This window comes from Bombina bombina, chromosome 10 (genome assembly GCF_027579735.1).
Source record: "Bombina bombina isolate aBomBom1 chromosome 10, aBomBom1.pri, whole genome shotgun sequence".
Taxonomy (NCBI): Eukaryota; Metazoa; Chordata; class Amphibia; order Anura; family Bombinatoridae; genus Bombina; species Bombina bombina.
In genome coordinates, this window is record NC_069508.1 from 163,345,885 (window position 1) to 163,372,759 (window position 26,875).

The 26,875-nt window shown below is 41.3% G+C and overlaps 1 protein-coding gene across 1 annotated transcript in view; it reads left to right on the forward strand.

Moving 5' to 3' along the window:
- The window catches only part of ORC1 (origin recognition complex subunit 1), a 116,870-nt gene extending 98,344 nt beyond the window's left edge, over nt 1-18,526 (forward strand). The window contains 3 exon segments of the mRNA XM_053693469.1: nt 240-312; nt 314-328; nt 18,058-18,526. Coding sequence (XP_053549444.1) covers nt 240-312; nt 314-328; nt 18,058-18,252 — 283 coding nt within the window. The 3' untranslated portion in view covers nt 18,253-18,526.
- Nucleotides 18,527-26,875: the final 8,349 nt, after the last annotated feature.

Genomic DNA, 26,875 nt, shown 5'->3' on the forward strand with positions numbered 1-26,875 from the left:
TCCTCTCTCTCTTTCTGGCCAATAATGGTTTGTTCCAGCAGGTAGTAAAGGACTTGTCAGGCATCACACAGATTATTCTGCTCATAGCCTTATTACTGCGTATTAAGACCTACATTTTTATATGTAAGTTAGTGATGTCCTGTGTCCCAAGGCGTAGACAACTAAGATCTTGCTGTATGTTTGTAAGAGAACAGGATTACAGCTTCAGAGAACTCGCTAACACAAACATATTTCCACAGGAGTTCATCAGTGCTGGAGCAAGCCTTTCTGAAAGCTGTGATTGCTGAGTTCCGCAGGTCTGGATTAGAGGAGGGCAACTTTTCAACAGGTTTGTAGCTACTAACCGCAGGTGTTGAACACAAGGGGGTGTAGTGTAGTTATTCAGTAGGATGAGAGCCCTCATTTAATCAGATTTATAATGGATTGCACCGCAAACCCTCATAGCAGAAGATAATTAAGCAAGGAGGTTGCCTTGACTAATTACTCCACTGTGTAATCGAATATAGGTAGAGAAAAGCAGAGAATGACACACCTGTGGGCAATTTGTAGCAGTTAAAGGGTCATGTACTCTTTGTAGAAAAACCTAGGTAAATGATAGACAATAGCAATAATTAATTGTGGGGGTAGGATAGAGAGATTTTTGTATCTGAAATGGCTGGTTGTGCTCATCGTAACCCCAGCCACAATTAGCATTTCATTACCTAACTATAAACAGATGATAAACAGGTCTGCTTTACCTGCAGGCTCAGTCAATTTTATGGGCATGTCCTTGAGAACAATAACGGCCAGATTACGAGTTTTGCGTTATGAGGGGTGCGGTACTAACTTGCACGTTATTCTCACTGCTCACTTTCCTACAGCGCTGGTATTACAGGTTTTTACAAACCCGGCGTTAAAAGGCAAGAAGTGAGCGTAGAGCAAAATTGTGCTCCATACCGCACAATACCAGCGCTGCTTAAGTCAGCGGTGAGCTGGTTTTACTTGCTCGTGCACGATTTCCCCATAGACATCAATGAGGAGAGCCGGCTGAGAAGAAGTCAAACACCTGCAAAAAAGCAGCGTTTAGCTCAGTAACGCAGCCGCATTGATTCTTATGGGGAAACTAAATTTATGTTTACACCTAACACCCTAACATGAACCCCGAGTCTAAACACCCCTAATCTTACACTTATTAACCCCTAATCTGCCCCCCGACATCGCCGCCACCTACATTATACTTATGAACCCTAATCTGCTGCCCCCAACATCGCCGCCACCTACATTATACTTATGAACCCCTAATCTGCTGCCCACAACATCGCCGACACCTACATAATGTTATTAACCCCTAAACCGCCGTACTCCCGCATAGAAAACACTAGTTAAATATTAACCCCTAATCTGCCGCCCCCTAACATCGCCGCCCACCTACCTACATTTATTAACCCCTAATCTGCTGCCCCAACGTCGCCGCCACTATATATTTATTAACCCCTAAGTCTAACCCTAACACCCCCTAACTTAAATATAATTTAAATAAATCTAAATGCAAATTACTATCATTACCTAAATTATTCCTATTTAAAACTAAATACTTACCTATAAAATAAACCCTAAGCTAGCTACAATATAACTAATAGTTACATTGTAGCTAGCTTAGGGTTTATTTTTATTTTACAGGCAAGTTTGTATTTATTTTAACTAGGTAGAATAGTTACTAAATTGTTAAAAATTGACTAACTACCTAGCTAAAATAAATACAAATTTACCTGTAAAATAAAACCTAACCTAAGTTACACTAACACCTAACCCTACAATTAAATACATTCCCTAAATTAAATACAATTAACTACATTAAATTAGCTAAATTACAAAAAAACACTAAATTACAGAAAATAAAAAACATAATATTTAAACTAATTACACCTAATAGCCCTATCAAAATAAAAAAAAGCCCACCCAAAATAAAAAAAAACCTTGCCTAAACTAAACTACCAATAGCCCTTAAATGGGCCTTTTGCGTGGCATTGCCCCAAAGAAATCAGCTCTTTTACCTGTAGAAAAATACAAACAACCCACCACCCACACAACCAACCCCCCAAATAAAACCCTAACTAAAAAAACTAAGCTCCCCATTACCCTGAAAAGGGCATTTGGATGGGCATTGCCCTTAAAAGGGCATTTAGCTCTATTGCGGCCCAAAACCCTAACCTAAAAATAAAACCCACCCAATACACCCTTAAAAAATCCTAACACTAACCCCCGAAGATTCACTTACTGGGAGAAGTCTTCATCCAAGTGGCAAGATGTACTCAACGAAGCCGGCAGAAGTGGTCCTCCAGACAGGCAGAAGTCTTCACCCATACGGCATCTTCTATCTTCATCCTTCCGACGCGGAGTGGCTCCATCTTCAAGACATCCAGCGCGGAGCATCCTCTTCAATCGACGTCTTCTCCTGGAATGAAGGTACCCCTTAAGTGACGTCATCCAAGATGGCGTCCCTTAGATTCCGATTGGCTGATCGACGTCGTCTTCTGGAATGAAGGTACCTTTAAGTGACGTCATCCAAGATGGCGTCCCTTAGATTCTGATTAGCTGATAGAATTCTATCAGCCAATCGGAATCTAAGGGACGCCATCTTGGATGACGTCACTTAAAGGTACCTTCATTCCAGAAGAAGACGCTCGATTGAAGAGGATGCTCTGCGCCGGATGTCTTTAAGATGGAGCCACTCCGCGTTGGAAGGATGACGATAGAAGATTCTGTCTGGATGAAGACTTCTGCCTGTCTGGAGGACCACTTCTGCCGGCTTCGTTGAGGACATCTTGCCGCTTGGATGAAGACTTCTCCTGGGGGTTAGTGTTAGGATTTTTTTTTTTTTTTTTTTTATTTGTTATTTTTACAGATTGTACATCAAGCAAAATTCAACATTCAAAAGACGATGCAGCGTTACAAACAGAGATGTTGTGGGTTGGATTTGTCTTTTCTTTTAAGGCGTTCATAGTCTAAGAGATAGTTCAAACATCTGATAAAGTCTGTAGGTGGAAGGCACGTTAGGCTCTTGCTGCATAGTGCTTGAGTATGTGAGTTGGTCATGACAAAAATAACAATCTAACAAGTAAAAACAAATAAAAACAAACATAACAACAAAAATATAACTTAAGAAAGTTTCCTGCCGATCCCTCGTCAATATTGATAAAGAAGAGAGAAACATATCGCTCACCTGAGGAAAATGTCATGGGCCGTCTCAGCGGTCCGGCACTCCCCGACCTCTAGTGTGTTTGTCAGTCCCTGGCAAGACTATCCGGTAGCTGATAATAAGGTATGTATAGCGTGTTTGTGGTTTAAGGGAAAATGATGAATTGTCTCAAAGGTACTCTTGCCATAAGAAACTGGCGTCTAAGATGGTTTGTGTTTTGTTACGGCACATGTAGCCATATTTTTCTAGGGAAAACTGTTCCTCAACTTCCTCTGTCCACATAGGTTTGTTTAGTGTGTTGGGTTTTTTCCAATGTTTAGCTATCAGTTTTCTAGCACTGTTAAGGCCTATTTGTAGGACCAGCGTCTTCAGGCGACATGGTATCTTTGGTAAATCATTCAACAGGGCTAGCCTCGGTGTTAATTGAAAGTTGGCTGTGATGCATTGTTTATAGTAGGTTTCAACTGCATCCCATAGAGGACGTATTTTAGGGCAATGCCACCACATATGTACGACACTGCCAAGGGCTCCACAGCCTCTCCAGCATAAGCCTGAGGTGCCGGGGTATATATTGGCTATCCTCGATGGGGTGAGGTACCATCTAAGGAGTAGTTTAAAGTTTAATTCTAGTATCGATGTAGAAGAGGAGGACCTTTTAACTGATCGAAATATTTTATTCCAATCTTCTATGTCTAGGTCTATTGCAAGATCCGTGTTCCACTTGGCAGTGAATGATGGTAATGTGTCTGAAGTGGTACTTGTGAGGATCCTACGTGATAAGGAGAGTGTCCCTCTTGGGATTATCCCAGTGAGGCAGAGATGTTCAAAGGCTGTGGGTCTCCTTAGGAGATCTATTTTGTAAGGAGATGTGTGTATATAATGGTGTAATTGGGCGTATTTTAGCCATTTGGAAAATCTCCCCTCAGCTACATCCGTTAGTTTATCTCTTTCTAATAATTTCCCTGCTTCCGTAAATTTGAATAGGGGGATGGTGTAGTCCCACTCAATTAGTCTTTGGAATCCCTTGTCTAGGCCCCCTATCATTTCTGCATTTAGGACAACTGGGAATAGGGGTGATCTGTATGTGGATATGTGATGTTTAGTGGCTATTATATGATCCCAGCATCTAAAGAGCTGTTTATGAATTTCAAGGTAAGTGCATTGGGGGGGTCTAAGGTCTTTAGATACCCAGCAGAGAGCGTGTACCTGGGGGGCTTTTAGGATATGTGAGTCTATTGTAACCCATGCTTTGTGTTCATGCGTTTTGTGCCAGTCCAGGATCCTTTGTAGTGTAACTGCTTGGTAATATTCCTCAATCTTAGGTAGGCCTAGCCCGCCGTTTAGGTTGGACCTGTACATCGTGTTTTTATTGATTCTTGGTCTACACTTATTCCATACAAATGTGTTAAGGGTTTTCTGGACCTTATTTAGGTATGAAAGCGGTAGGTGTAGCGGGAGAGTTTGTAACATATAGAGGATCCTAGGCAATGTCGTCATTTTTATGGCTTGAATCCTACCCCACCAGGAAATTGGTTTGTTCGTCCATGTTTTAAGGTCCCGCTGTGTATTAAGTAAGAGTGTTATAATTTTTGTCAAATAGGGTTGTCTGGTTCGGTGAGAGATGGATCCCTAAATATTTGATTGTGTCTGTTTTAAGTCGTAGTGGGCAGACCGAAGATAGGGCTTTAAATTTGGTGTCAGACAAGTTAATGTTTAGGATCTCAGATTTCTGTTTATTGACCAGAAAGCTGGTGTATGTTCCAAACTCGTCCAACTCAGACATGATTGCTGGTATGGACGAGGATGGGGATGAGACTGTGAATAACACGTCGTCCGCGTATAATGCTATTTTGTAATTTTGTTGGTCAATCTCTATTCCTTTAATGTGTTGGTTCATGCGTACTCGCGATGCAAACACTTCCATCATTAAGATGAAGAGGATCGGGGATAGTGGACATCCCTGACGTGTGCCATTCTGAATTGGAAAGGCATCTGATAGAATTTTGTTAACTTTTACTTTAGCATTTGGGTGGGAGTATAGGCTGAATATTCTGTTTATGATTTTGGGGCCGAATCCTAAATTTTTTAAGAGTAATTTTAAAAATTGCCAATTAGTTCGGTCGAATGCTTTGTCAGCGTCTATAGCTATAAGTACTGATTCGATGTTTTGATATTTGGAGAATTCTATTAGTGTTAGGGCTCTAAGGGTATTATCTCTAGCCTCTCGGCCAGGTACGAAGCCTACTTGGTCAGTGTGAATAATGTCAGTGAGAACTGAGTTTAGGCGGTTTGCTATAATTTTCCCTAAAATCTTTATATCGACGTTTAAAAGTGAGATTGGCCTGTAGTTAGCCGGTTCATCGCTTGATTTGTCTGGCTTTAAAATTACTGTGATGTGTGCTGCTAAAGAGTCTTTTGTAAGGTTGCTTCTTTCGTCAAGGGCCGTAAAGTGATTTAACAAATGTGGAGCTAAGATCTCTCTGTAAGTCTTGTAATATAGATTGGTTAAGCCGTCTGGTCCTGGGCTTTTCCCTGTGGGGAGGTCTTTGATGACGTTCAGAATTTCTGTCAATGTAATGGGCTTTTCTAGATCTAATGTTTGTGTTTGTGTTAGTTTGGTAAGGTTGGCTGATTGGATATAATTTATCATCTGTTGTGTATGCTTTGGGGTGGTATTGGTCTCAAGATTATATAGCCGTTTGTAAAAATCCCTAAAGTGTGCAGCTATTTCTTTACTGTCCTGGATAGTTTCTCCTTGGGGGGTCTTAAGGCTATGAATGTGTGTCATGTAAGCTCTGTCCTTGAGTGAGTTGGCCAGTAACCTGCCTGGCCGATTTCCTTCATAAAGGTATTTCTTTCTGAGTCGTAAAGTTTTCCTCTGGGCTTCAGAGAAAAGTAAAGCATTAAGCTCTTTCCTGATGTTTGTCAGTTTGCTAAGAGTGTCTCTAACTTGTGGTCTCTGTTTATGTCTGAGTTTAAGCGTGTGTAGTTCCGTTGTCAGGGAATTTAGTTGAGTATCATACTGTTTTTTGAGGTATGCTCTGTGTTTGATACACTCGCCCCTAAATACTGTCTTATGAGCTTCCCACACAAAAAGAGGGCGGGTTTCTGGTATCGCGTTAGTGTTGAAGTAATCAGTTAAAGTCGTCCTTAATTTCTGTGTGGTTGGAGGGTGGTGAAGGAGATACGTGTCTAGTCTCCATATAAATGGGAGAGTAGGTGAGTCTGGCCAATTTAACTCCATTGTTATCAGAGAATGATCGGACCAGGTCGTTGGGATAATGTCTGAGTCGTGCAGTAGGGAGAGGTGGGACTGATCTATGTAGAGATGGTCTATCCTAGAGTACATTGCCCACGGGTGAGAATAGAAAGTAAAGTTCCGCTGTGACGGATGTTGCAATCTCCAAGTGTCGACCAGGCATAGATGCCTAATGCACTTAAAGATGGAGTGTGGGGGTCTTGGTGAGGTTTTGGTGTTATTTGATGTTGTGTCTATGGCAGGATTTAAGGTGGCATTTAGGTCTCCTCCTAAGATAAGACAACCCCTGTTTACCTCTTGTACCATGGTTTTTAATTTGTTATAGAATTTAGTCCTATTTGTGCTGGGGGCATATATATTGACCAGAGTAACGGGTCTGTTGTATATAAGGCCTACCAGAATGAGTATTCTGCCCTCTGTGTCTTGTTTAGTGTGCAGCAATTTGAAAGGGAGAGAATGGTGTATAACAATCCCTACTCCCTTCTTTTTCTTATCATTGGAATTAAGAAAGCAAAGAGGGAAGTTTCTGTTCTGAAATTTGGGTTCCTTGAGTCTGGAGAAGTGTGTTTCTTGTATGAATGCGATAGAGCTTTTTTGTTTGGTGAACCATTGTAGGGCGACTGACCTCTTCGTGGGAGAGTTTAAACCTTTAGCATTTTGGGAGGTTATCAGTATTGGTCTATGTGCCATATGTGTCTCTGGTGTACGAGTATTGTGCTAAAGTGTGGTGTTCTATTTCTCTTACCGCAGAGTCCTGACAAGGCATGTCTGGGGTGTCCGCTTTTCCGACATATAATATATACCTTTGGGTGCGTAGGGGAGTGCCGGAGTCGCCGACACCGCCATGTGATGACCTGTAGATCCCATATTCCCTCAGGGGAGCTGAAATAAAAGAAACCATCAATAAAATGAACAACCTAAGAGGCCGTAAGAACACAAGTTTTTCCTGAAGTGGCAGATAAGCAGTAAGGGGGGGTATGCAGGAAGAAAAGAAAGAAGTAAGGAGATGGTAAAGGGAGAAAAACAAACAAACCAATAACAAAACAAACAAGAACTGGTTCAAGATCGGGGGGAACATCCCCGGCCTTAGTAATGAAAATATGGAGGACGGGTAGTAACACAGTATTACTACTGACGTTTCCCCTTGCTTATGCTTAGTCAGTATATGAAGGGAGAATGTTTTACTAAACTTTGGCGTGAGAACGCAACATCTTATGGGTATCTGAGTAATAGGGCAATTCAGAACTTAAACAGGGTTGTCCAATGACATCTGAATTTGTGTATATACAATTAGAGTTCTGTGGTTATTCTCAGTCTCTCAAGTTGGGTCTGAAGTCGAGGTCTGAGGGGCGCTGGTTGTTGAGAGCGTTGTTTTTCGTTTTCTGCTGACTGTAGTCCATCTCTGGCGTTGAATCTTTGGTAGGGAGTTTGTTGTTATGTGGGTATCTTCTGCTTGATCCAGGGGTTGTGGTATTTGTCTTGGTAAGGGGATATTTAATTGAGTGCAGAAAGAGTCCAAATCTTCTAGGTCTTTGTAGGTAGTTTCTTTGTTTTCCTTGATGACTCTTATGGAGAAGGGGAAACCCCACCGGTAGGGGATGTTGTGATCCTGTAGATGTGATGTAAGAAATTTGACTTCTCTTCGTTTAGAGAGGGTTAACGGGCTTAGGTCCGCAAATATTTGTATCTTGTCGCCATCTTTGCATATGGGTGCTTTCTTTCTAGCTGCGGCTAGTATTAATTCTTTATCTTTGAAGTTGTGACAGCGCAAGATAACATCCCTTGGTGGAGTTTTGGGTGGGGGTTTAGGTTTTAAAGCTCTGTGCATTCTATCTATGGAAATATTGGTGTCTTCTTTATTGTCTAATAGGTGGCTAAAGAGGTCCTGAACATATTGTGAAAGCGTATCAGTTGTTATGCTTTCTGGGATTCCCCTTATTCTTAAGTTTTGGCGTCTGCCACGATTGTCCAAATCTTCTATTTGCATCTGCATTTGTCGTATTTCGTTAGTTTGGTGTTGGATCTGTAGACTTTGCAAATTGATTGGTTCAGAGATCTCTTCAGCATGTCCTTCTAATTGTTGCACTCTGTTGCCTAAGTCTCTAATGTCTTTTTTGACCTCAGATAAGCTGTCTCTTATAAGCTGGCTGACCTGGCTCATGAATATTGTAAAGTCCTCTTTTGTGGGGAGCGAGCTCAGGTCTGCTTTTGTTAAAGGGAGGATAGACTCAGGTAGAATGGTATCGGCGTCCTCTTCTTGCATGTCACTATCTGATTGCGTATTGTTGGAAGGCACTGAGCTGGCTGTGTCTACTGTTTTAAAGTAAGAATTAAGCTTGGAAACAGAGGTAGTGGTTGATTTTGTCGTTTTATCACCTTTAGTAGTGCGCTTAGACGTCATCTCTGTAGTATGTGGAGTGTGGTATGGCTGTTGCTATTAATCAAGTGTTAAATGTGCTTTGTCAGCACCTCTTCATGCTTTAATGAGGTTGAAGGTTATGTAGCCGTTTCCCACGTGCAGTGTATGGCAGAAAAAGATAAATTTACAAGGAGGCAGCCGGTGTAAAGTTAGGCCTGTTTATTTTAGCAGAGGCCTGATTATTGGTAATGTGCCACGCTATGCTTAGAAGCCTTATTATGTCCGTAAGTATATGATAGAATTGTGCTTTTCGCCTCGTAGCTTATAATGTGGGACTTAGATGTCTGTGATGGTTAAGTGCTTACCCCGGTCTGTTTAGTGAAGGTGTTTCTTCAGCTCTTGAGCTGTTAGCTTAATAAGTGCAGCTTTCCGTTCCGGTGGGCTTACCGGGAGTCTCTGTCGGCATCTAGTACTGGCCAGTTTCCTTAGTTGTACCGAGACAGGGTTCCGGTGGGGTGGCTGTTCTGCGAACCTGCTGTGTGGCGGTAATCGTGCTGCTGTTCTGTAAATTTCAATGGCGCAGTTACTTAAAGATGGCGCCGGGTCTTTTCTATGAGCGCAGGGTTTGGGCTTGTTTTCTTTCGGTCACAGCATCCCCCGTCTCTATCTTGTAACTAGTGTTGCTCCTCTAGGTCTTAGTTCCTTTCAGGTGACTTTTAAGTTCTCTAGCTGGTTGTTTCACCCTTCATGTGTGTTTTGTGGGGAAAGGCTATACGGAGCTTCGTTATTCTGCAGCCATACTGGTTCACGGCTGGCTCCGCCTCCCCAGTGTTAGGATTTTTTAAGGGTGTATTGGGTGGGTTTTATTTTTAGGTTATGGCTTTGGGCCGCAATAGAGCTAAATGCCCTTTTAAGGGCAATGCCCATCCAAATGCCCTTTTCAGGGCAATGGGGAGCTTAGGTTTTTATTTGGGGGGTTGGTTGTGTGGGTGGTGGATTTTACTGTTGGGGGGATTGTTTGTAACAAGTTAAGGGAACATTTATATAGTATAGAGTCCCTTTAACATTCCTAAGATGGGTTCTGGGCATTTTGTATTCTTGCTCATACAGGTGTGTTTTATGCATTTTAAAACTAGCTTTTTTTTTTGTTTGTTTCTTTACGGTATACTGAGAAGCATTTTTGTTTTTATGCTTCTCGCTGTCGTCTAATAAAGCAGTGAGAGTTCTCATCAGCCAATAAGCAATATTTCCTTAGGGACCAGTTACACACACATGCACTTCTATTAGCTGCTTATTTTAACATTAATGCTGTAACTTTTCAGGAAACCTAGAGTTATTGTCCTTTTAAATGAAAGCTGTTTGTTTTAATTGTGAAACTAGCAGGAATTGCATGTCTGTGCAAATAGATGGTTACGTGCACATGTCAGTGACCCTCCTCTTAAAGTAAAAGGTTTCAATTTCAGCTTATTGACCCCCCTCAAAAAAAAAAATAGCCTCTCTTGCAACAGTGGAAAAACATGAGTTTAAAGGGATAGACTAGTCAAAATTAAATTAATTACTTCATGATTCAGATAGAGCAGAAAATTTTAAGCAACTTTCTAATTTACTCCTATTATCAATGTCTTCTTCTTTATCTTGGAATCTTTATTTGAAACAGCAAGAATATAAGCTTAGGAGCTGGCCCATTTTTTAGGTTCAGCATTCTGGGTAGAGCTTGCTGATTGATGTCTTAAATGTAGCCACCAATCAGCAAGCGCTACCCGAGGTTCTGAACCAAAAATAGGCCAGTTTCTAAGCTTACATTCTTGCTTTTTTAAATAAAGATACGAGAGAAGAAAAATTGATAATTGGAGTAAATTAGAAAGTTGCTTAACCCCCTTAAGGACCCAGCGACGTACCCTGTATGTCATTGGCCTTTTTTTGGGACTTAATTGTTTTTATAGCGCGGTCTTGCCACCAGCGTTGAGACTGCTCTATTCCACAAAGCCTGCTGGAGGGAGGGCATAATAGCGTGTTCTTTCTAGGACTTGTGCTATTATGTCCTGAAAAAAAAACCTTAACGACCAGTGACATACAGGGTACATTGGTGGTCATTAAGGGGTTAAAAATTGCTGCTCTATCTGAATCATGGAAAGTTTAATTTTGACTAGACTATCCCTTTTAATGTCCTCCCTGCATTGGGCGAAGCAGTTTAGATGGGCACATCTCTGCATGGGATTGCTGGATGGAAGGAAAGACACGGTAATATTAGAGGCTTCTTCTGTGACCTGCAGTGTGCACCTGAACGTATATATCAGACAAATTTAACCTCTTATGTACAATGTATGTATTTGTATAATTTACATACTTTCAGTTAATAATTTTAACTTGGTACTGTGTGAGACTTTGCTAACATGACATGCAATATAATATTATATAAGGCAAACCCCTAATAAAATATTAACTATGGTGAGTTTTTAATCAACTAGATATTTATATTATGTATTAAACCCTTTGAGTGCTAATGACAGCTCTGAGCCGTCACAAAGTTTCCCACTCTGGTGCTAATGACGGCTCGGAGCCGTCACTAGCACTCTCCCACCTTGAGGGAGATCTGGGGGCTCCTAATTGCTCCTACCCCGGCGATCATGCCTGTAGAGTGACAGGCATCGCCGGGGCTTCACGTGATGCGTGGTGACGTCACGCAATAACGTTGATGACGTCACTGCGCAACTTTATTTATCTTAAGTGTATCCAGTCCACGGATCATCCATTACTTGTGGGATATTCTCCTTCCCAACAGGAAGTTGCAAGAGGATCACCCACAGCAGAGCTGCTATATAGCTCCTCCCCTCACTGCCATATTCAGTCATTCTCTTGCAACTCTCAACAAAGATGGACGTAGTAAGAGGAGAGTGGTGTATTATAGTTCGTTTTTTTAACTTCAATCAAAAGTTTATTTTATAAATGGTACCAGGAGTGTACTGTTTATCTCAGGCAGTATTTAGAAGAAGAATCTGCCTGCATTTTCTATGATCTTAGCAGAAGTAAACTAAGATCCATGGCTGTTCTCACATATTCTGAGGAGTGAGGTAACTTCAGAGAGGGAATGGCGTGCAGGTTTTCCCTGCAATAAGGTATGTGCAGTTAATATATTTCTAGGGATGGAATTTGCTAGAAAAATGCTGCTGATACCGGATTAATGTAAGTTTAAGCCTTAAATGCAGTGATAGCGACTGGTATCAGGCTTATTAACAGATACATACTCTTATAAAAGTGTAATATAAAACGTTTGCTGGCATGTTAATCGTTTTTATATTGTTTGGTGACAAAACTTATTGGGGCCTAGTTTTTTTTTTCCATATGGCTGGATTTGATTTTTGCCTAGAAAAGGCTTTCCCACTGTTGCAATATGAGTGGGAAGGGCCTATTTTAGTGCTTTTCTGTGCAGCTAAAAATACTGACAGAGACATTCAGCTTCCCTCTGCATGATACAGGGACATCTCTGAAGGCTCTCAAAGGCTTCAAAGTCGTCTTTGAGGAGGGTAACAATCACAGTAGACTGTGGCAGTTGTGACTGTGTTTAAAAAACTTTTTTGTCATTTATTATTTCTGTTTTTGTTATTAAGGGGTTAATCATCCATTTGCAAGTGGGTGCAATGCTCTGCTGACTTGTTACATACACTGTAAAAATTTTGGTTAGTGTAACTGCCTTTTTTCACTGTTATTTCAAATTTTGTCAAAATGTGTTTCTCTTAAAGGCACAGTAAACGTTTTTATATTGCTTGTTAACTTGCTTTTAAAATGTTTTCAAGCTTGCTAGTCTCATTGCTATGTCTGTACAAACATGTCTTGAAACAGAGGATACTTGTTCATTATGTTTAAAGCCATGGTGGAGCCCCATAGGAGAATGTGTACTAAATGTATTGATTTCACTCTTAACAGTAAATATCAGTCTTTATCTATAAAAGAATTGTCACAGAGGGGTCTGTCAAGGGGGAAGTTATGCCGACTAACTCTCCCCCACGTGTCGGACCCTTCGCCTCCCGCTCAAGGGACGCACGCTAATATCGGCGCCAAGTACATCAGGGACGCCCATAGCGATTACTTTGCAGGGACTGGCTGCAATCATGGAATAATACCCTGTCAGAGTTGCCTGAATTGAGAGGCAAGTGCGATACGCTCTGTGGTTAGACGAGATACAGAGCGCGTAGATGCTGTAAGAGCCATGTCTGATACTGTGTCCACAATATGCAGAACCTTGAGGACGGAGAGCTTCAGTCTGTGGGTGACGTCTCTGAATCGGGGAGACCTGATTCAGTGATTTCTAATTTTAAATTTAAGCTTGAGAACCTCCGTGTATTGCTTGGGGAGGTATTAGCTGCTCTGAATGACTGTGACACAATTGCAGTGCCAGAGAAATTGTGTAGGCTGGATAAATACTATGCAGTGCCGGTGAGTACTGATGTTTTTTCCAATACCTAAAAGGCTTACAGAAATTATAAGTAAGGAGTGGGATAGGCCCGGTGTGCCCTTTTCCCCCACCTCCTATATTTAGAAAAATGTTTCCAATAGATGCCACTACACAGGACTTATGGCAGACTGTCCCTAAGGTGGAGGGAGCAGTTTCTACTTTAGCAAAGCGTACCACTATCCCGGTTGAGGACAGTTGTGCTTTTTCAGATCCAATGGATAAAAATTAAGAGGGTTACCTTAAGAAAATGTTTATTCAACAAGGTTTTATTTTACAGCCCCTTGCATGCATTGCGCCTGTCACTGCTGCGGCGGCATTCTGGTTTGAGGCCCTGGAAGAGGCCATCCATACAGCTCCATTGACTGAAATTGTTGACAAGCTTAGAACTCTTAAGCTAGCTAACTCATTTGTTTCTGATGCCATTGTTCATTTGACTAAACTAACGGCTAAGAATTCCGGATTCGCCATCCAGGCGCGTAGGGCGCTATGGCTCAAATCTAAATTACTCAACATTCCTTTCAAGGGGCAGACCTTATTCGGGCCTGGTTTGAAAGAAATTATTGCTGACATTACTGGAGGTAAGGGTCATACCTTGCTCAGGACAGGGCCAAATCAAAGGCCAAACAGTCTAATTTTCGTGCCTTTCGAAATTTCAAGGCAGGTGCAGCATCAACTTCCTCTGCTTCAAAACAAGAGGGAACTTTTGCTCAATCCAAGCAGGCCTGGAAACCTAACCAGTCCTGGAACAAGGGCAAGCAGGCCAGAAAGCCTGCTGCTCCCCTCTAAGACAGCATGAAGGAGCGGCTCCCTATCCGACAACGGATCTAGTAGGGGGCAGACTCTCTCTCTTCGCCCAGGCGTGGGCAAAGAGATGCTCAGGTTTCCTGGGCGTTGGAGATCATATCTCAGGGATATCTTCTGGACTTCAAAGCTTCTCCTCCACAAGGGAGATTTCACCTTTCAAGATTATCTGCAAACCAGATAAAGAAAGAGGCATTCCTAAGCTGCGTACAAGATCTCCTTGTAATGGGAGTGATCCATCAGTTCCGCGGACGGAACAAGGACAGGGGTTTTATTCAAATCTGTTTGTGGTTCCCAAAAAAGAGGGAACCTTCAGACCAATTTTGGAATTAATGATCCTAAACAAATTCCTCAGAGTTCCGTCATTCAAGATGGAAACTATTCGAACCATTTTACCCATGATCCAAGAGGGTCAGTACATGACGACAGTGGACTTAAAGGATGCCTACCTTCACATTCCGATTCACAAGAATCATCATCAGTTCCTGAAGTTTGCCTTTCTAGACAGGCATTACCAATTTGTAGCTCTTCCATTCGGGTTGGCTACAGCCCCAATAATTTTTACAAAAGTTCTGGGCTCACTTCTGGCTGTCCTAAGACCGCGAGGCATAGCGGTGGCTCCTTACCTGGACGATATCCTGATACAGGCGTCAAGCTTTCAAATTGCCAAATCTCATACAGAGATAGTTCTGGCATTCCTGAGGTCGCATGGGTGGAAAGTGAACGAAGAAAAAAGTTCTCTATCTCCTCTCACGAGGGTTTCCTTCCTAGGGACTCTAATAGATTCTGTAGAAATGAAAATTTACCTGACTGAGTCCAGGTTATCAAAACTTCTAAATGCTTGCCGTGTTCTTCACTCCATTCCGCGCCCCACGGTGGCTCAGTGTATGGAAGTAATCGGCTTAATGGTAGCGGCGATGGACATAGTGCCATTCGCGCGCCTGCATCTCAGACCGCTGCAATTATGCATGCTCAGTCAGTGGAATGGGGATTACACAGATTTGTCCCCTCTACTAAATCTGGATCAGGAAACCAGAGATTCTCTTCTCTGGTGGTTATCTTGGGCCCATCTTTCCAAGGGTATGACCTTTCGCAGACCAGATTGGACAATTGTAACAACAGATGCCAGCCTTCTAGGTTGGGGTGCAGTCTGGAACTCCCTGAAGGCTCAGGGTTCATGGACTCAGGAGGAGAAACTCCTCCCAATAAATATTCTGGAGTTAAGAGCAATATTCAATGCTCTTCTGGCTTGGCCTCAGCTAGCAACACTGAGGTTCATCAGATTTCAGTCAGACAACATCACGACTGTGGCTTACATCAACCATCAAGGGGGAACCAGGAGTTCCCTAGCGATGTCAGAAGTCTCAAAGATAATTCGCTGGGCAGAGACTCACTCTTGCCACCTGTCAGCGATCCATATCCCAGGTGTAGAGAACTGGGAGGCGGATTTTCTAAGTCGTCAGACTTTTCATCCGGGGGGAATGGGAACTCCATCCAGAGGTGTTTGCTCAATTGGTTCTCCGTTGGGGCAAACCAGAATTGGATCTCATGGCGTCTCGCTTCCTTGTTAAGGATCCAGGTCCAGGGACCCAGAAGCGGCACTGATAGATGCTCTAGCAGCGCCTTGGTTCTTCAACCTGGCTTATGTGTTTCCACCGTTTCCTCTGCTCCCTCGTCTGATTGCCAAAATCAAACAGGAAAGAGCATCAGTGATATTGATAGGTCCTGCGTGGCCACGCAGGACCTGGTATGCAGACCTAGTGGACATGTCATCCTTTCCACCATGGACTCTGCCTCTGAGACAAGACCTTCTAATACAAGGTCCTTTCAATCATCCGAATCTACTTTCTCTGAGACTGACTGCATGGAGATTGAACGCTTGATCCTATCAAAGCGTGGCTTTTCCGAGTCAGTAATTGATACCTTAATACAGGCACGAAAGCCTGTCACCAGGAAAATTTACCACAAGATATGGCGTAAATATCTTCATTGGTGTGAATCCAAGAATTACTCATGGAGTAGGGTTAGGATTCCTAGGATATTGTCCTTCCTCCAAGAGGGTTTGGACAAAGGATTATCAGCTAGTTCTTTAAAGGGACAGATTTCTGCTCTGTCTATTCTTTTACACAAGCGTCTGGCAGAAGTTCCAGACGTTCAGGCATTTTGTCAGGCTTTAGTTAGAATTAAGCCTGTGTTTAAACCTGTTGCTCCTCCATGGAGCTTAAACTTGGTTCTTAAAGTTCTTCAAGGGGTTCCGTTTGAACCCCTTTATTCTATTGATATCAAACTTCTTTCATGGAAAGTTCTTTTTCTGATGGCTATTTCCTCGGCTTGAAGAGTCTCAGAGTTATCTGCCTTACATTGTGATTCTCCTTATCTGATCTTTCATTCAGATAAAGTTGTTCTGCGTACAAAACCTGGGTTTTTACCTAAGGTGGTTTCTAACAAGAATATCAATCAAGAGATTGTTGTTCCATCATTATGTCCTAATCCTTCTTCAAAGAAGGAACGTCTTTTGCATAATCTAGACGTAGTCCGTGCCTTGAAGTTTTACTTACAGGCTACTAAAGATTTTCGCCAAACATCTAACCTGTTTGTTGTTTACTCTGGACAGAGGAGAGGTCAGAAGGCCTCTGCAACCTCTTTCTTTTTGGCTTCGGAGTATAATCCGTTTAGCCTATGAGACTGCTGGACAGCAGCCTCCTGAAAGGATTACAGCTCATTCTACTAGAGCTGTGGCTTCCACCTGGGCCTTTAAAAATGAGGCCTCTGTTGAACAGATTTGCAAGGCTGCAACTTGGTCTTCCCTTCATACTTTTTCCAAATTTGATACTTTTGCTTCTTCGGAGGCTGTTTTTGGGGAGACAGGTTCTACAGGCAGTGGTTCCTTCCGTTTAAGTTCCTGCCTTGTCCCTCCCATCATCCGTGTACTTTAGCTTTGGTATTGGTATCCCACAAGTAATGGATGATCCGTGGACTGGATACACTTAACAAGAGAAAACATAATTTATGCTTACCTGATAAATTTATTTCTGTTGTAGTGTATCCAGTCCACGGCCCGCCCTGTCCTTTTCAGGCAGGTCTAAATTTTAATTAAACTACAGTCACCACTGCACCCTATGGTTTCTCCTTTCTCGGCTTGTTTTGGTCGAATGACTGGATATGGCAGTGAGGGGAGGGAGCTATATAGCAGCTCTGCTGTGGGTGATCCTCTTGCAACTTCCTGTTGGGAAGGAGAATATCCCACAAGTAATGTATGATCCGTGGACTGGATACACTACAAGAGAAATAAATTTATCAGGTAAGCATAAATTATGTTTTATACTTAACAATGTTAAGTATAGGAGGAGGGGGCATGCTGCTTAGAAGCCTGTATCTCAGGCATCTAAGCAGCTACAGACCCCTAAGACCCACTGTTGGAAAGGTAATCGCTAACCTTTCCAACAGTGTAAGTATTGGGGGTCTGTAAAAAAAAAAAAATGTTTTAAAAAAAAAAAAAACCTTAGTACATATTGGCACCCAGGTGGGAAAGTGCTTAGCACTCAAAGGGTTAAAGGGACATGAATTCCAAAATGTTTTCTACATGATTCCGATAGAGCATTATATTTTAAACAACTTTCTAATTTACTTCTATTATATAATTGTCTTCATTCTCTTGGTATCTTTGGGGACATATGCTTGAGCCGGCCCAGTTTTGGAGCACTATATAGCAGCAGTTTTGCAAGAATGTTACCCATTTGCAAGAGCAATAGATGGCAGCACTATATCCTGACATGTAGCGCTCCAGATGCCTACCTAGGTATCTCTTCAACACAAAATATCATGCAAACAAAGAACATGTGATCATTGGACAATTGTTTGTTCTGTCTCAATCACAAAAAAAGTGTTTCATTTCCCTTTAATGTTGTTAATTTGTCAAGTTTAGAATAGTTGCCTTTAAAAGTATGAATTTATAATGATCAATTATTGTTAAAGGGACCTTATGCTCCATAATTGTTATGTTGCAGGTGTATCGTCAGCATATTGCACTGTGCAGGATTGAGGGATTGCAGCCTCCTTCTATGTCAGAAACCATGGCTGTGTGTCTGCGTCTTGGAGCTTCACGACTTCTCTTAGTGGAGTCCAGCAGAAATGACCTCCACCTGAGAGTGAGAATCAACGTCAGCCAGGATGATATCATGTACGCACTTAAAGGGGACTGAAGTGACCTGCACTTGTAACGCCTCCCTGACGGAATCACTAGCATGTTGCAGTGGTTTTTACGTGTCGTTTTAATTAACTTATAAGAAAGTTTTGTTTTAAAACACTTAGTGACCGATGATGTCACTCACAGATGGATAACGGAGATGGGTGCACATTCTTATCCTTCACTAAACCCAGAGAGAACGCTAAGTTGGAAATTTAAAATATTTTAACTGCAACAAATATATTTTATTACATTTAATTTATAATAAAGACTTGTGTATTTTGTTTCAATTGCTTCTGCATTTTATTTAATAAGAAACAATATTGCTGCCAGGATCACATCTGAACAGATAGAAATGCCATCAAAATCCTGATATCTTTTGCCTTATAATTGTCTCTTCTCTGAGAATGAATCATAGCCACACGGGGTTCATTTCTGCTGCTGCCTTTTCTCGTTGTGATTAGCGTTTCTATATCGAGTACTCCAGTATTCATAATTTCAGTACAGTGGTGGTTTCAAAAGGCAAAATAGTCATTCGCATGAAAAATAAAGGTAAAGGCTCCATTTGTGTAAATTATTTAACATGTTTCAGCAGATAAAATGCATCATTGGGAACACCATAAAGAGGAACAATTGTTACCAGACCATGTCCCTATAACACTAACCACCATATCTCCTTCATTGCTTCTAATGGCACTTGTCATCACCACTTGCGGTAGTAAAAGCAGGGACGTGTGCTTAGGCGCCAGCGCATCTCTGTACCACTATATGGCAACAGGTTTTGTAAGAATGTTAACCATTTACAAGAGCACTAGATGGCAGCAATATTTCCTGCGGTGTAGTGCTACAGATGCCTACCTAGGTATCTTCAACACAGAATATCCTGGGAATTAAGCAAGTACTTTTAAAATATTACACATGCGCTCTTTTGTAATATCATGCTATGTGCGGTGTATGAGAGAGTATAGCGCACTGCTGCATGTAGCCTTATACAGATTGTCATTTCAACAAAACATACCAAGAGAACAAAGAAAATGTGTTAATAGAAGTAAATTAGAAAGTGGTTTAAAAGCACATGTATCTGAATTACTAAAGAAAATTTTGGGGTTTCATATTCCTTTTAAAGGGACACTGTAACCAATTTTTTTTCTTTCGTGATTCAGATAGAGAGTGACATTTTAAGCAACTTTCTAATTTACTCCTATTAAATTTTCTTCATTCTCTTGGAATCTTTACTTGAAATGCAAGAATGTAAGTTTAGATGCCGGCTCATTTTTGGTGAACAACCTAGGTTGTCCTTGCTGATTGGTGGATAAATTCAAGCACCAATCAAAAACTGCTGTCCAGAGTTCTGAACCAAGAAAAAAGCTTAGATGCCTTCTTTTTTTATATAAAGATAGCAAGAGAATGAAGAAAAATTGATATGAGTAAATTAGAAAGTTGCTTAAAATTGCATGCTCTATCTGAATCACAAAAGAAACATTTTTGGTTCAGTGTCCCTTTAAGTATTTTTTATCATCTCTGACCAGTAAGGGGCAAAATATAGAAGGTCCACAGCACCTTACTCTTAAAACAATTCCTAATTAAGAGTAAGATGCTGTGGACTGTTGTGAGGTTTTGGCAGAAACTCTGTCTACACTGTAGCACATGCTGCATTATTGCTGGGAAGCTTTTCTATTACCAGTAAGGGGCAGGTATAAAGTAGTTGCATCTAGAAGGAGGAGATACACCATTTTTAAGAGGGGGAGTTTGGGAGTTTATTGTGGAACCAAGTTCAGGCCATTATAAGGTGGCCAAGCAGTTTTTCTTCCCTGGGGGGGATCAGGACAAATCTACTTCACGGAGAAGAATGGAAATGGATAGGTAGTGTGTATAAAAATATTTACAAAAAAACTCTGCTCCATTAAAGGGACACTCTACCCCAGAATGTTTGTTTAAAAAGATAATCCCTTTATTACGCATTCCTTAGTTTTGCATAACCAAGACTGTTATATTAGTACACTTACCTTGTATCTAAACATATGTTGACTGCCCCCTTATCTCAGTTCTTTTGTATTTTAGCCAATCAGTGCTGACTCATAAGAAACACCAAGTTATCTATATGGCACACACAAACTAGCGCGGTCTAGCAGTGAAAAACTGTCAAAATGCACTGAGGAAGTTTAGAAATCAGTTTGAGCCTACCTAAGTTTAGCTTTCAACAAAGAATACCAAGGGAACAAAGCACAATTGATGATAAAAGTAAATTGGAAAGGGCTGAGACCCTTTGTGTTCAGTCTCTAACGACCCATGTTAAAATAAAGCCCCTATATAGGTTGGAATAGCCAGATAGATGTGTGTGTGTGTGTGTATATATATATATATATATATAAACACACAGTATATATGATAATGGGTTACCTGTGACACCTACACTGTAATATAGAGAACATGTGGTGGCTGTATAGTGGACAGGTACAGGGGAGCAGTGAAGTCTATGGTTAGCAGCACTTCGCATCTATGCTGTACACCCGTTAGGCCTGACCTTTGGCTGGGATGAGGAGCCCCACAAATCCTAAGACTGACCCTGACCTCCATCATGTCTCGGCCACCACTCAGTGCACTTCCCTTGCTGATGCTTTGACCCTCCCTAATTGCTGTCATTAGCATCTTCTCCCTGCTATTCACTCCCAGTACTCCCCTCACTATCTCCCCTCTATCTACACTGACCAACGTTTGTTCTCTCTTCATGGTGTTTGGGTTTAATACTCCTGTATGTAAGATCCTTCCTGAGTGTCCCTCTATGCTGCCCCCCCCCCAGGTATCAGCCATCTTCTTGGCTACTGGTAACCCTCAAAGCAAATATTTGACCCCCCCCCGCTTGACTAACGGTAACTAACATAGAGTTGTAATTTGACACCCACTGGCTGCCAATAAAGCACACAAGGTTATTTAACCCCCATGTTGTTTGACTGAGAGTGACTCACAAAGCTGTCATCTGAACCCCTTTGCCTGCCAATTACACGCATGATTTTATGCTAGCCTTCATGTCTTCCAGTAACAAGCAGAAAGCAGGTATTTCTCTTGTAAGGTGTATCCAGTCCACGGATCATCCATTACTTGTGGGATATTCTCCTTCCCAACAGGAAGTTGCAAGAGGATCACCCACAGCAGAGCTGCTATATAGCTCCTCCTCTAACTGCCATATCCAGTCATTCTCTTGCAACTCTCGACAAGCATGGAGGTAGTAAGAGAGAAGTGGTGAAACAAAGTTGTTTTTTTTCTTCAATCAAAAGTTTGTTATTTTTAAATGGTACCGGAGTTGTACTATTTTGTCCCAGGCAGAAAATAGAATCTGCCTGTGATTTCTATGATCTTAGCAGGTTGTAACTAAGATCCATTGCTGTTCTCACACATGACTGAAGAGAGAGGTAACTTCAGCGGGGGAATGGCGTGCAGGTTATCCTGCTATGAGGTATGTGCAGTTAAAATTTTTCTAGAAGATGTAAATGCTGCTGATACCAGATTTATGTAAGGTAAGCCTGAATACAGTGATTTAATAGCGACTGGTATCATGCTTACTTTCTGAGGTAATACTCTTATAGATTTACAATATAAAACGTTTGCTGGCATGTTTAAACGTTTTTATATATACTTTGGTGATAAAAACTTTATTGGGGCCTAGTTTTTTTCCACATGGCTGGCTTAAATTTGCCTAGAAACAGTTTCCTGAGGCTTTCCACTGTTTTACTATGAGTGGGAGGGGCCTAATTTAGCGCTTTATTGCGCAGTAACTTTTACAGACTGAGACATCCAGCTTCCTCCAGGAGTCCCCTGAATGCTATAGGACCTCTCTAAAGGGCTCTTAGGCTTTCCAAAGTCGTTTGTTTGGGAAGGTAGGCCCACAGCAGGGCTGTGGCAGTTTGTTGTGACTTAAAAAACGTCTATATAGTTTTTTTGATCCGTTTTTTGAACTAAGGGGTTAATCATCCATTTGCAAGTGGGTGCAATGCTCTGTTAGCTTATTATACACACTGTAAAAATTTTGTTTGATTTACTGCTTTTTTTCACTGTTTTTCAAATTCTGACAAAATTTGTTTCTCTTAAAGGCACAGTACCGTTTTTATTTTTTGCTTGTTAACTTGATTTAAAGTGTTTTCCAAGCTTGCTGGTCTCATTGCTAGTCTGTTTAAACATGTCTGACATAGAGGAAGCTCCTTGTTCATTATGTTTAGAAGCCATGGTGGAACCCCCTCTTAGAATGTGTACCAAATGTACTGATTTCACTTTAAGTAATAAAGATCATATTCTGTCTTTAAAAAATTTATCACCAGAGGAATCTGACGAGGGGGAAGTTATGCCGACTAACTCGCCCCACGTGTCAGACCCTTTGACTCCCGCTCGAGGGACTCACGCTCTAATGGCGCAAAGTACATCTAGTGCGCCCATAGCGTTTACTTTACAAGACATGGCGGCGGTCATGGATAATACCCTGTCAGCTGTATTATCCAGACTACCTGGGTTTAGAGGAAAGCGAGACAGCTCTGGAGTTAGAAGAAATACAGAGCATACTGACGCTTTAAGAGCTATGTCTGATACTCCCTCACAATATACAGAAGCTGAGGAAGGAGAGCTTCTTTCTGTGGGTGATGGTTCTGACTCAGGGAAAAAGATTCAACCTGATTCTGATATGTCTACATTTAAATTTAAGCTTGAACACCTCCGCGTGTTGCTCAGGGAGGTTTTAGCTGCTCTGAATGACTGTGATACAATTGCAGTGCCAGAAAAATTGTGTAAATTGGACAAATACTATGCAGTGCCGGTGTGCACTGATGTTTTTCCAATACCTAAAAGGTTTACAGAAATTATTACTAAGGAATGGGATAGACCAGGTGTGCCGTTCTCTCCCCCTCCTATTTTTAAGAAAATGTTTCCAATAGATGCCACCACACGGGACTTATGGCAGACAGTTCCTAAGGTGGAGGGAGCAGTTTCTACCCTAGCTAAGCGTACTACTATCCCTGTCGAGGACAGTTCTGCTTTCTCAGATCCAATGGATAAAAAGTTAGAGGGTTACCTTAAGAAAATGTTTATTCAACAAGGTTTTATTCTACAGCCCTTTGCATGCATTGCCCCAGTCACTGCTGCTGCGGCTTTCTGGTTTGAGTCTCTGGAAGAGGCTTTACAGGTAGAGACCCCATTGGATGACATACTTGACAAGCTTAGAGCACTTAAGCTAGCCAATTCTTTTGTTTCTGATGCCATTGTTCATTTGACTAAACTAACGGCTACAAATTCTGGCTTTGCTATTCAAGCGCGCAGGGTGCTGTGGCTTAAATCATGGTCAGCTGACTTTACTTCAAAGTCTAAGCTACTTAACATTCCCTTCAAGGGGCATACCCTATTCGGGCCTGGTTTGAAGGAGATCATTTCTGATATCACTGACGGAAAAGGTCATGCCCTTCCTCAGGATAGGTCCAAAAGGGCTAAACAGACTAATTTCTTTCATGTAATTAGCAAGAGTCCATGAGCTAGTGACGTATGGGATATACATTCCTACCAGGAGGGGCAAAGTTTCCCAAACCTCAAAATGCCTATAAATACACCCCTCACCACACCCACAATTCAGTTTTACAAACTTTGCCTCCGATGGAGGTGGTGAAGTAAGTTTGTGCTAGATTCTACGTTGATATGCGCTCCGCAGCAAGTTGGAGCCCGGTTTTCCTCTCAGCGTGCAGTGAATGTCAGAGGGATGTGAGGAGAGTATTGCCTATTTGAATGCAGTGATCTCCTTCTAAGGGGTCTATTTCATAGGTTCTCTGTTATCGGTCGTAGAGATTCATCTCTTACCTCCCTTTTCAGATCGACGATATACTCTTATATATACCATTACCTCTGCTGATTCTCGTTTCAGTACTGGTTTGGCTATCTGCTATATGTAGATGAGTGTCCTGGGGTAAGTAAGTCTTATTTTCTGTGACACTCCAAGCTATGGTTGGGCACTTTGTTTATAAAGTTCTAAATATATGTATTCAAACATTTATTTGCCTTGACTCAGAATGTTCAACTTTCCTTATTTTCAGACAGTCAGTTTCATATTTGGGATAATGCATTTTGATTTGACCATTTTTTCTTACCTTAAAATTTGACTTTTTCCCTGTGGGCTGTTAGGCTCGCGGGGGCTGAAAATGCTTCATTTTATTGCGTCATTCTTGGTGCGGACTTTTTTGGCGCAAAAATTCTATTTCCGTTTCCGGCGTCATACGTGTCGCCGGAAGTTGCGTCATTCTTTGACGTTATTTCGCGCCAAAAATGTCGGCGTTCCGGATGTGGCGTCATTTTTGGCGCCAAAAAGCATTTAGGCGCCAAATAATGTGGGCGTCTTATTTGGCGCGAAAAAATATGGGCGTCGCTTTTGTCTCCACATTATTTAAGTCTCATTTTTTATTGCTTCTGGTTGCTAGAAGCTTGTTCTTTGGCATTCTTTCCCATTCCTGAAACTGTCATTTAAGGAATTTGATCAATTTTGCTTTATATGTTGTTTTTTCTCTTACATATTGCAAGATGTCTCACGTTGCATCTGAGCCAGAAGATACTACAGGAAAATCGCTGTCAAGTGCTGAATCTACCAAAGCTAAGTGTATCTGCTGTAAACTTTTGGTAGCTATTTCTCCAGCTGTTGTTTGTATTGATTGTCATGACAAACTTGTTAAAGCAGATAATATTTCCTTTAGTAAAGTACCATTGCCTGTTGCAGTTCCCTCAACATCTAAGGTGCAGAATGTTCCTGATAATATAAGAGATTTTGTTTCTGAATCCATAAAGAAGGCTATGTCTGTTATTTCTCCTTCTAGTAAACGTAAAAAATCGTTTAAAACTTCTCTCCCTACAGTTGAATTTTTAAATGAACATCATCATTCTGATTCTGATGACTCCTCTGGTTCAGAGGATTCTGTCTCTGAGGTTGATGCTGATAAATCTTCATATTTATTTAAAATGGAATTTATTCGTTCTTTACTTAAAGAAGTTCTAATTGCTTTAGAAATAGAGGATTCTAGTCCTCTTGATACTAATTCTAAACGTTTAGATAAGGTATTTAAAGCTCCTGTGGTTATTCCAGAAGTTTTTCCTGTTCCTAATGCTATTTCTGCAGTAATTTCCAAAGAATGGGATAAATTGGGTAATTCATTTACTCCTTCTAAACGTTTTAAGCATTTATATCCTGTGCCGTCTGACAGATTAGAATTTTGGGACAAAATCCCTAAAGTTGATGGGGCTATTTCTACCCTTGCTAAACGTACTACTATTCCTACGTCAGATGGTACTTCGTTTAAGGATCCTCTAGATAGGAAAATTGAGTCCTTTCTAAGAAAAGCTTATCTGTGTTCAGGTAATCTTCTTAGACCTGCTATATCTTTGGCTGATGTTGCTGCAGCTTCAACTTTTTGGTTGGAAACTTTAGCGCAACAAGTAACACATCGTGATTCTCATGACATTATTATTCTTCTTCAGCATGCTAATAATTTTATCTGTGATGCCATTTTTGATATTATCAGAGTTGATGTCAGGTTTATGTCTCTAGCTATTTTAGCTAGAAGAGCTTTATGGCTTAAAACTTGGAATGCTGATATGGCTTCTAAATCAACTTTACTTTCTATTTCTTTCCAGGGTAACAAATTATTTGGTTCTCAGTTGGATTCCATCATTTCAACTGTTACTGGTGGGAAAGGAACTTTTTTACCACAGGATAAAAAATCTAAAGGTAAAAGTAGAGCTAATAATCGTTTTCGTTCCTTTCGTTTCAACAAAGAACAAAAGCCTGATCCTTCATCCTCAGGAGCAGTTTCAGTTTGGAAACCATCTCCAGTCTGGAATAAATCCAAGCCAGCTAGAAAGGCAAAGCCTGCTTCTAAGTCCACATGAAGGTGCGGCCCTCATTCCAGCTCAGCTGGTAGGGGGCAGGTTACGTTTTTTCAAGGAAATTTGGATCAATTCTGTTCACAATCTTTGGATTCAGAACATTGTTTCAGAAGGGTACAGAATTGGTTTCAAGATAAGACCTCCTGCAAAGAGATTTTTTCTTTCCCGTGTCCCAGTAAATCCAGTAAAAGCTCAAGCATTTCTGAAATGTGTTTCAGATCTAGAGTTGACTGGAGTAATTATGCCAGTTCCAGTTCAGGAACAGGGGATGGGGTTTTATTCAAATCTCTTCATTGTACCAAAGAAGGAGAATTCCTTCAGACCAGTTCTGGATCTAAAAATATTGAATCGTTATGTAAGGATACCAACGTTCAAAATGGTAACTATAAGGACTATCTTGCCTTTTGTTCTGCAAGGGAATTATATGTCCACAATAGATTTACAGGATGCATATCTGCATATTCCGATTCATCCAGATCATTTTCAGTTCCTGAGATTCTCTTTTCTGGACAAGCATTACCAGTTTGTGGCTCTGCCGTTTGGCCTAGCTACAGCTCCAAGAATTTTTACAAAGGTTCTCGGTGCCCTTCTGTCTGTAATCAGAGAACAGGGTATTGTGGTATTTCCTTATTTGGACGATATCTTGTTACTTGCTCAGTCTTTACATTTAGCAGAATCTCATACGAATCGACTTGTGTTGTTTCTTCAAGATCATGGTTGGAGGATCAATTTACCAAAAA